We start from the raw sequence: 11,176 nt of genomic DNA, 5'->3' as shown, positions 1-11,176 counted from the left end.
GCCAAAGAACTGATTTCCTTTGTGACTTACCTTTTAATCCGTGCACCACTTCTCGCAATCCTCCAGAAGTCTCCGAAGGATCAGGGCAGCTGCCAGACGAGCCTGTGTAACTTCATCAATCCCAGGCAAGCAGCAGGTTGCCAAATACTTGCTTCTTGCTTCTGTACATACACAGAACTTCCAAGATTGCCCAGCAGCCCATTTTCGGGTTCTTGTGGTGAAGAACCTCACCACGAGAAGCTCTTGAAGAAGCTCGTGAAGTCAGCAGAAGGAAACACGAGGCTGCCGCAGGCTCTGCTGGACTCCAGCTGCTGGAAGGCGCCATCCCGTCGAAATCTCCGTACAGCAAAGGACGAGGAATTCGCTGATCACGCTTGGTGACACATTTCATTAAAACCGCAAGACAATTGCACACGGTGGGTCTTTACATCTTATTAGCAGAGAAAGGCTTGGGCGAGTGAAATCATTTGCATTTCTTACTGGATGAGCCGGTGATAGGAGAAATAACAGACATTGATGAATGCATTCTATTGCAGAAAATGCAGGAGCTGTATGTGCTTCGCGGTGCTGAGCACATGAAGTCGTGGAAGTTGACATTGCAAATCAACCGCAGAACCTACAGCGGCCCTTCAGCCCTCCTGAAAAGCCCTATCCCTAGAAAGCAGGGCCTTGATTATCCCAGGACTATCAAGTTGCACATTTCCTCATCCATCCCCTGTAAAGCCTGAGCAGCTGACACGCTTCAAGCACCAATGCAGCAGCTATTTCAGGCTTTAGATGGATCACCGGTAAACATGTAGCCACTATTTTATATAAAAAAAATTGAATAAATATGGTCTTTGAGGTTTCTGGTATTCCACAACTTCTACCTTCTGATGTAGAGCACGTAACATTGTGTCCATGATGTGATGCCAAAGACTCGGGCCATGCAACGAGTCATTTCACGTTGAGGCAACAACACGACCAAACAAACACATATTGCCCCAAGTTCAACAGAAGATCATTTTCGGAGTCCTCATTATCAGCCAAACCACCCTTGTTGTGGTGCTGCAGGTTCTCGTGAAGAAAACCTGCCTTACATCAGGCCAGTTGTGAACCAAAAGCCTTAGTGGTTTCCCCGAACGAGCGCTCGGGTTTGGCTGAACCTCAGTGATCTATCGCGTCTGACCATCACCCAGCTGCAGCAGCTGCATTTAGCACCACGTATCAGAGTTTGGATAACAAACGAACCTCAGAAATTTCGGGAAATTGCCTAAATTGGGAAAAAAGGCAATTTTTTGCCAGGAAGCAAATTAATCTCATGGCGACCAAAGAAAATATTAAGTTTTCAAATGGACACAAAGATGCAGGAGAAACAGTTCATTTAATTAACTGTTCCACTAATCAGCCTCGTTTGGTTTTGCTGCTGTTGTTTTGGGGGCTGTTTCATTTTTAAATACAAAGTAGGTCACCTGCCCATTTTTTTTAAACATACAGTTGTCATAATTTGTTTCCAGACTTAAGAGATCAAGGCTTGTTAAGGCTCTAGTCCAAAAACCAACATCAGTTTTGTCTTCTTAGCGCGTCCATGCTTGTGACCTGGGCAACTCCATCCTAAAGTGCTCCTAGTTCCGAGTCCACATGAACAGGGACAGATCCACACACCCTTTATGCTACAACTCTAAAACTGAACCCCGAGCTGTCCCCTCCAAATCAAAGGTGTCACTTGTGTCTCCCCTCCACAAACCAACATGTAAATATGTTTGCATTCAGTCACAAACAACTTCCCAAAGGACAAATGGATCTTCCACCTCCTCTGAAGGTCAGTGGGTGAAAATTCTTCACACAGAAGTTATGGAGTAATCGACAGAAAGTGATAAACGGAGCATTTAAGGTTTGCAGCTATTTTATTTACAAGTATACATTTAACACAAAGAAACACTGATATCCAAGCCTAGTTAATAGTAGTGTAACAATATGCATCATTTTGATGATTATTCTAACCAACAAACTACACTGAAAAATTAATGCCAGTAAAATTCTTGGTCATAATATTAAGAAATACAATATATAAATTGAAAATATGATTGCTTAAAATTTGAAAATGGAAGTGAAGCCATTTGCACAGGAGTCAGAGTTTAACATAATCTGAAGGGAAAGGCTCCAAACCAACTGTTTATCTTTCAGGTTAACAGAAGAAAAAAAAAACATAAAAAAAAAAAGAAGCATAGTTTATCCTTAAAGATAATGGGCAGTTTTGCTTCTTCAGGTAGAATGTATTCCCAGTGTTTTCAGGTTTTGCAGTGGAATTACATTACTGAGCATGAAGACTTCCCTTGTGAAGCTGCCCCATCGATTTTTTCTGCCTCCAAAATTATCCTCTTAAAAACATCAACGGCAGTCTGCAAAGAGAGAGCACAACATCGGTAGGTAAGAAGAAACCACCCACTAACTGAGACAATAATAATAAAAAGCAAAGTTAACAGTTTCACTGGCTAGGTCAACAGATAAAAATGTGTCCAACACTTACTCCAAAATCAAAGAGGGAAAATATGGTAATTTCGGTTTTGAACACGTAACCCCCTTCTCACATCAATCCTCAACTATTTTCTCTGTCACTGCAGGGAGGGCAAGTTTAAACTGAGCCACACTCCCAGCACAGCTAATGACTGTAATCCGGCTTTATTTTAAACAGTAGGGTTGTGCTGAGTGACTGACAACATTGAAGATTTTGACGCTGTGCTGCTCCAGAGAATAAACCAGTTCATTTTCTCTAAGCAGTCTCTAAGATTCTAAGCGATTACAGATGGCAGCAGATTTTTCAGCTCTAAACACGGCCTTTGCACAGCCCAGCATGAGAGTTACTTCAATATTCTTGACTTTCTCACCTTGCCTATGGGTAAGACCAGTATTAGACATGGTACAAGAACAGGAGGGGAAACATGAGACAAACTAAGCACCATCTAATGCTAAGCATTATCTTTTGATAAAGTCCTTCTGAGAGAAAGTGGGTTTATATTTTAAACAGCTTGAACTATAGGATAGCCAGGTGATGAAACTAAGCACGCAGGCTCAAAGGGTGATGCTTTGGGAGAAGGGGCAGGTGACTCGGGAGGACAAGGACGCCGTGAGGTTACACAAAGAGAAAATGAGAACAACCAAAGGCCAACGAGGACTTAATCCAGCTACTGCCATAAAAGACCATTTAAAAAAGTTTCTATAAATACATTAACAACAAAAGAAGGCTAAGGAGAATCTCCATCTTTTATGGGATGCGGGGGGAACATAATGACAGTGGGTGAGGGAAAGGCTGAGCTACTAAACGCCACCTTTGCCTTGGTCTTTAATAGTAAGACCAGTTGTGCTCCAGGTAGCCAGCCCGTGAGCTAGAGGACAGGGATGGGGAGCAGAATGAAGCCCCAATAATCCAGGAGGACATGGTTGGCAACCTGCTACTCCACTCAGACACACATGAATTTATGGGGTCAGATGGATGCACCCAAGGTGCTGAGGGAGCTGGCAGAGCTGCTCACCAAGCCACTTTCAATTATTGATCAGCAATCTTGGCTAACTGGGGAGGTCCAGTTGACTGGGAGCTGAAAAATGTGACACTCATCTACAAGAAGGGCCAGAAGGAGGAGGATCCAGAGAATTCCAGGACTGTCAGTCTGACGTTGGTGCTGGGGAAGGACATAGAACAGATCATCCTGGGTGACATCACACAGCACACATAGGACAATCAGGCCCAGTCAGCATGGGTCTATGAAGGACAGGTCCTGCTTGCCCAACCTGATCTCCTAAGACAAGGTGACCTGCTTAGTGGATGAGGGAAAGGCTCTGGATGTCTGCCTGGACTTCAGCAAGGTCTTTGTACCACATCCCACAGCATTCTCCTGGAGCAGCTGCAGCTCATGGCTGGATGGCTATCTGTGATGGATAAAGAACGGGCTGGAGGGCCGGGCCCAAAGAGTTGTGGTGAACAGAGCCAAATCCAGTTGGTGGCCAGTCACAAGTGGTGTCCCCAGGGCTCAGTATTGAGGTCAGTTCTGTTTAATCTCTTTATCAATTATCTGGATGAGGGGAGTGAGTGCACCCTCAGTAAGTTTGCAGATGACACCAAATTGGGTGGGAGTGTTGATCTGCTGGAGGGCAGAGGCCAAACAGAGGGATCTGGACCAGATGGATTGTTGGGCTGAGGCCAGCTGTACGAGGTTCAACAAGGCCAAGTGCTGGGTCCTGCACTTGGGTCACAATAACCCCAGGCAGCACTACAGGTTTGGGGAAGAACAACTGGAAAGTGCCTGGGGAAAGGGATCTGTGGGTGTTGACTGACAGTGGCTGAACATGAGCCAGTGTGTGCCCAGGTGGCCAAAAAGGCCACTAGCATCCTGGCTTATATCAGGAATAGTGTGGGCACCAGGTCCAGGGCAGTGACCGTCCCCCTGTGCTGGGCACTGGGGAGGCCAAACCTCAAATCCTGGGGTCAGTTCTGGGCCCCTCACAACAAGAAAGGCCTTGAGGTGCTGGAGCGAGTTGAGAGAAGGGAACGGAGCTGGTGAGGGGCTGGAGCACAAATGTGATGGGAGCGGCTGAGGGACCTGGGGGGTTCAGCTGGAGAACAGGAGCTGAGGGGAGACCTTCTGATCTCTGAACTGCCTGGAAGGAGCTTGGAGCATGGACGGTTGGAAAGATAGAATCTCTCAGGAAAATATATTTAACCAAAGCAGAGACATTAAGAAAGGATGTCAAACCATCTGAATGATTTAGGAGATTTTGTGGAAGAATTTTATTAAGTATAGCTAGGTTTTCAGAGGCAGTTTGTTTCTTTGCTTTTAAAGATCCTGAAAGCTGTGGCGAGTAAGGTACCTGGGACGTTACCATGAATGCTATTTATAGTAAATACCTTACACAGTTCACCTGTTATTTTCAGGATTCACTCAGTCTTAATGGGTTTCAAAATTGCACTCTAGCCTCTATCAGAATATGCAGAAACTACAGCTGCAACATGCAGCATCTGAGATTGCCTAGAAGTAATTTAAGATTTAAAAAAACCAAATCTATATGACAGTCGAGGACAATTCTCAAGTGCTTTTCTTCTCTACAGTATTTTCAAGTTGAAGATTGACCATACGATCAATACTTCAGCACGTAAATCTTGATGTGGAGACCATTTCCAAGCTGATCTCAGACACGCTGTTTTAAGTTTATCTAACCTCTAGCCATCCATTTCATGAATTCCAAGCACATGCTCCTTAAGCAGTAAAGCATATTCATTATATAAAAGCAGTCACATTATCAAAGAGGATAGAAAGGGGGTTTTGTTGGTTTTAATCAGCAGGCAGAAGAGCACCCTGTGATTTATGACTATGCGTTCTGACCTGATAGATATTATTCTACCTCCACACAGTATAGTTCTTAACTGGATCACTTCCAAATTAATCTCATTTACTAGAGTAAGCCACCAACAATCTTAAAAGAATCCTAACAAGATTAGACTCAATTTTAAAATTTCCCATATTTATACCATTCGTGCACTCTCTGGAACTATTAAAATACTTCATCAGCTGGAAATAGAGTTTTGCTCCATATAATGAAGTTCCTCTGCAATCCCAGCTGACTCTGACAGAAGTAGCTCATTAGCCCAGTACTTTATAACACATTTCCTGGGCAAATTAGACTCTCAGAGAACCACAGTCAAGACTGCAGTTGCTATCAAACTGGTGCCACTAATGAAGAGTCTCCTTTAAATCAAAACCTGGTGATATGCAGATTTACAGATATACTGCACCAATGCTTCCCTACACAAGGGCTGACATTTCCAATGGTTTCATTTTAATGCAGAAGTTCTTTATACCCCTCCTGCAAAGCACCTACTAAAAAATCCTCCACAACTTCTTCTGTCAACCAGGAAGCTGTACATTCTCTGTCAGAGACACGCTGTTCAACACACTCAGATGTAGGAGTTCACAGGGCTTGTTAATTCATTTCACAGAAAATACGTTTTCACCGAGAAGGTTTAATCACTGTCCTGCAGTTAACCCTTAGGAATTTGTAATTCAGCCCAAATACACGGAAGCGATTTAGAATGAGCTTTCAAGCAATGCAGGAAGCTGTGTTTTGTGACAAGGAATAACCAACGCAGCCAGACTTAATGTGCATCTGTCTCCATATGGTGCAATTACACAATGTGGGTCACACCTAGCCTGCAGAAAACCATCTGGCTTTCTTAAACCTTTTTCCCCCTGAGGAAACAAAATAGATGTCAGTCTGGGCAACACATGCTGCCTGGGGAGCCTCACACCAGGCAAGAGACACCAGAGGCTCAACAGCTGTTGCAGATGTGTCCCCTGGTGTCACACAGACAGGTTGGGAGGTATAACTCTCTACACGAGTGGGGAGTTGGGAATGCGGGAAGGTGCAAACACCCGTCACAGCCCCACAGCTCAGCTCATCCCTTGGTATGCTGTATTTTTCAGCTATGCAAGGGTTTTATTATTTCTAAAAGGCAATTCTCAGCTGTTCATACTACTAGTTGATCTTGGCACAGAATTGGGCAAAGGAACTTGAACAATAGTCAGGAAGAGAGGTTTTTCCACCCCCACATTCCTTGCCAGCCCAAACACACCCTCCCAGGTGACTGTGTCAGACCCAAGGTGGCCAGCCACTCTGAAGCATCTACTGAGCACCTTCTGAGCTTCAACATGAAGCCACCCTTGAAAATGAAGCAATGCCCAAGCAATCGCTTTTTAAGAGAGCGTTGTTTTGGCAAACAGATTTTTTGCTATTTCCTCACTCCTTCTAAAACAAGTTTATCTAATGAACTTTGCGTAACTGGATGAACACAATTTGGCTGCTTGTTACTCCCCAAATTTTTCCAGAAAAAGTTGGCTCCCAACTTCAAGTGCATTTGAGACTCATTTGGATTCTGGTTGCATTTTAACCATTACCATTTTATTGTAGTGGGATTAAGATAAGTACTACAGAATGGCTTAGAAGAAACAAAGTAGGGAATCCCACAAGAAAGCCTTGAAGTTCCTAAAGTTAACCAAAGCAGTTCAACATATCTGGTAATAATTAAGCAGCTTGAGAAGATATACCAGTAACAGCCCAATGGTAATTTAAAAGAGGTGTTTCTCCATTAAGTCTCAAAATTGGCTTCCCAAAGCCCAGGGGTTTCCCTAGATGATGATACATTACTGATACACAGGCTTCTCTAAAAGTTTTACCAGGTCACCTGAGCTGAAGGAGCTGATATGTAGCCTCAAATATATTTGACCTTGGGAACTCTTGCCAGCTGCTACCATTTATCCTCACCACAGCTTTGATCCTTCCCTCTCTCACTTTCCATCTGTTCCAAGTCATGCCAGTTCCCAAATGCGGTATCTTTTGATAACTCCTACCAAAAGAGGCCTAATTTGCTGAAGTTAATCGATACAGCTATTTTAGTTGCCCAGTACAGCAGGGATATGCTCCCAGGACTCCCACAGAAGCTCTAGATATGATTGTTTTTTGGCCAAAGCAAGAAGAGAGGGGAGATAATGCTCTGCCACCCACTTTTAGAGAGAAAGGAGCCTTTCCTTTCTGTAACAGGGAATACCTTCTCTGGCTGCAGCAGTTCCTTGCAAAAAGAGCTGTTATAAATGCAGGCCCAACTCACATCAGCTAAGCCCTGCAGAAGGAGACCTACCCCTCCTCACCGCTGTGAAGAAATCACGTACCAAACCCAAGTTCAGACCATCACATGCTAGAAACGGTCAAACTGCTGTTCCCCACCCACCAAACACCAATGGTCAGGTTTCAAAGGATTAACAAGAGCGTTTTCCCTAGCCAGGATGGTCTGAACTCCCTGCTCGCATTCTTAAACTCTAAATTCCCAAGCCCATCCAGCTCATCCCCTTTAAGCATCAAATTAGCTTTCTGTGAAGCAAAAAGAATCTGCAGCCTTTTTGGAAGGAGTTTAGACTTAATGGTGAGAGGCAAGATACGTTTGCTGTACCAAGCCAATACATGTGGTGGTACAAAAGAAAAGTGTCAGACTTATTTTTACATAAGGCAAACAGTCAGAACCAGGAGAATGACAACACACCTTACATCCCTGGAGGGGTTTAAAAGGTGTTTAGATGAGGCTCTTATGGACATGGTTTAGTGCTAGAGTTAGGCTATGGTTGGACTTGATGATCCTGAGGGTCTCTTCTCTCTGAAATGTTTCTATGAAAATGATTCTATTCTACCCTACGCTCAGAATAAACTGTTTCTCCCATCAACCCAGAGACAGTTGCAGAGGAAGACAGGATATCCTGCCTTGATAGAAGTGTATATATCAGCCGGTTTTTATAAAGGAGTTTTGGGCTCCTCCATACTTCTGTACATCCCGAGCCTCCAAGGGAAGGAGGCCAGGGAGCCCGCAGGGTCATCATGTGCTGTGGGCACCCATCTCAGAAGTGACACACAACCTCCCAGACTTCTGAAGGCAGACAAATCACCCAGCGTATTATGTGAGAGGCGTGAAGGAGGAACTGTGTTCAAATACCTGTTTCTAATAACCTGCATCTGACTCCAGAGGGACAGAACCTACAGTGACCTGTGATCACTACCCTGAATGATCCTACTGAAAGGAAGACCCGGTCAGAACAACTTTGACAGCACGAATGAATGCTACTCCTGATTTTTTGTGGGATTTATACAGGACCGTACAGATTTTTGAATACCTGACATACAACTGCCATTCCGATTTCCCTGAAGGCTCCAAAGTTTGCTACACAAATTACAGCTGTCAGTGTAATTAAATCCAGTTTGAGACTAAGGAACAGACACAAATACATGGCAGTCAATAGGACTTTGTTAGGGCAGCAATTTAATATGCACGACATGCCAAACATCATATAAAGCTTGTACCTTCTCTGCATAAATATATCCAACTTTTTTTTTCCTCGAACAAAGAACAATACAAACTTCAGAGGAGTTATCACAGTAAGATATTCTGCTAGATATGAATTGCTACCCTGTTACACATTGTGAACATAAAACAAAGGAAAATGAGTACAGGCAACTGCTTTGCCTAATCCATAAGTATTAAGTTGTTTAAAATAAAAGAGGAGGGGGGCGGAAATCAGATGCTTTTATCTGGTTTATTCTTTCCACTGTCAATTTAGTTTCCTTTGCTATGCATTTGAAGCTCTCCAGAGAAGATATTGAGAAATTTCATGCCTTAATCATGCCCCGTTAAGACCAGGTTATGCAAGTCTTAGCCAGAAACACAAGTACTGATAAACTAACTCCAAGAATTCCTTATCTGGAGGAACAAAATCCACATTTTTCTTCAAGGGAAAAATCCAACTTTACTCAAGTAACTTGTAAAATTGCTGACAACAAACACTGAACAAAAGCTATTCAATTTTGCTGTTGAGGCTGGGGGAGAGGGAAAGAAAGGCTACGTAAACAGGCCCTGTACTAGCTATGGGATGGACCTTTTGATTGTACTGACGTTATCAGGGAGACTGAGGATGCCACATGCTAGGTTCAGCATCAGACAGTGTACATGTTTCTTCTGCATAAGGACTCATTTGTTTAAAACTTGCCTAACAACATCATTTTGACCTTATAAGTCTATAATCCCTAAAAGCAAAAGCTTTTAGGCTTTTGAGACCTATAGGGGAAAAAAACAAAGAAAAGGGCAGGGGGGGAAAGATGCTCCTCAATCCACAGCAGTTATCTATTACTTCAAACCCAAACTAGGAGGCTCTTGTAGCTTAGATACATAAGGTGTCTAAAAAAGTCAACAACAAAGTATAATTAACAGCTAAAGGAACAAATTCAAATACCAGAATGTCTTTAGGAGGCTTTTTAAGAAAATAAGAGAAAATAAGAATACCATGTTATTTAACATGTAATTAAACACACTATTTTCTGTGATAGGAGATCAAGAAGTGTAAATGTGTGTGGTTTGTATTGGGTCAGATTGTGCAGCTGCACTACAGTTGTATCACAGCGGCATCTGACATCCTCTGCTGTATTCTAACGCTTTCCTACTGTGTCCCCACAAAATGACTATTCCCCAGAGAGAGGCCAAACCTTGCTCAGCACCTTAAAATGTCTGTCCCTTTATACCAACTCACTCTTCTGCAACCACAGTGACTCCTATTTAAGGTAACTGCAGCAGATCACAGACCGTGTCCCACTCAACACGTGGATTCGAGTTTTAGTTTGTCACTGACTGTTCTACTATGTTCAATGAAACTTTAGTTTCAGTTCTTCACTTCTTCCTTCTCTTTACAGTTGCAAGGAGAAAACTGTACACATAAATCTGAATGCAGACAACCATTTGTTTCCAACCATCTCCACAAAATATCTGTAGAGTACATGCAAATATTTTCGTTTCCTTTATTAAGTGAAACTATGAGTCATTCCATTCCATTGCTATTTGAATAAAGTGAATCTTAAATCCATTACCTGGTTTTCTTTAGCAGAAGATTCCAAGAAAGCTGCATTCCAGGATTCCGCTAAAGCTTTCCCTTCTTCATAGCTGATCACCCTGAGCGAAGAAAAAACAAGTATGTTTCTTTATAACTTGCAAAAGAATTGGAATTTGATACTTCAGGAAAGTCCTCAGAGTACTGAAGCACATAAATGCATATAATAGGAATGTTTTGTGAAGTCTGATCCAGAGCATTTGCTTTTGGTTGCTGTCAAATACACCACTGGGCCAGGTAAAACACCTCTGTGACCCAGAAGAGCAGCTATCCCAAAGTGTTGCTTTGTTTTCATAATGTACAATATCATCTGGTATTCTACAGTTGTGAAAAATACACTTCTGTTACTTATATTGAAAAAAACAAAGTATTAAATGACTTTCCCTGAAACCTTAGAGCAAAAGTCAACATTACAATAGAAGTTTGTGGCTCCTAGTTCCATTCTGACACAATTTCTTTGCCAGTACCTTATGTTAACCTACAATTTGATTTCAGTTACGGAAAGCCAAGAACAAAACTAGCGCAGTGCAGCCGCAGGAACGCCAGCTGCTGTCTTGCGTTTCACACGTACTGGAGTTCACATACCGTTCCATATGCAGGTCTTTTTTATTTCCAACCAGCATAATGGGTATTCTGTGAAAGAGAGTTCAGAACTTCAGAACAGTTATAGTATACTGAACAAAGTACTAGCAACATGCCTGCAATGAAATGAGATGAAAGTGTCACTA

At 42.8% G+C, this 11,176-nt stretch overlaps 1 protein-coding gene across 2 annotated transcripts in view; it reads right to left on the bottom strand.

Moving 5' to 3' along the window:
• Nucleotides 1–1,867: 1,867 nt before the first annotated feature.
• RHEB (Ras homolog, mTORC1 binding) overlaps nucleotides 1,868–11,176 on the bottom strand; it is a 42,531-nt gene continuing 33,222 nt past the window's right edge. For both annotated transcript variants that reach the window (XM_080339834.1, XM_080339835.1), the window contains 3 exons: nucleotides 11,034–11,081; nucleotides 10,429–10,510; nucleotides 1,868–2,381 (listed from right to left, as the gene is read on the bottom strand). In XM_080339834.1, coding sequence (XP_080195960.1) covers nucleotides 2,289–2,381; nucleotides 10,429–10,510; nucleotides 11,034–11,081 — 223 coding nt within the window. In that variant the 3' untranslated portion in view covers nucleotides 1,868–2,288. The remainder of the gene's footprint in view (nucleotides 2,382–10,428; nucleotides 10,511–11,033; nucleotides 11,082–11,176) is intronic.

This window comes from Nesoenas mayeri (assembly GCF_963082525.1).
Source record: "Nesoenas mayeri genome assembly, chromosome: 2".
NCBI lineage: Eukaryota > Metazoa > Chordata > Aves > Columbiformes > Columbidae > Nesoenas > Nesoenas mayeri.
Note: the sequence above shows the minus strand (reverse complement) of the source record. Positions and strands in the feature narration are given on the sequence as shown.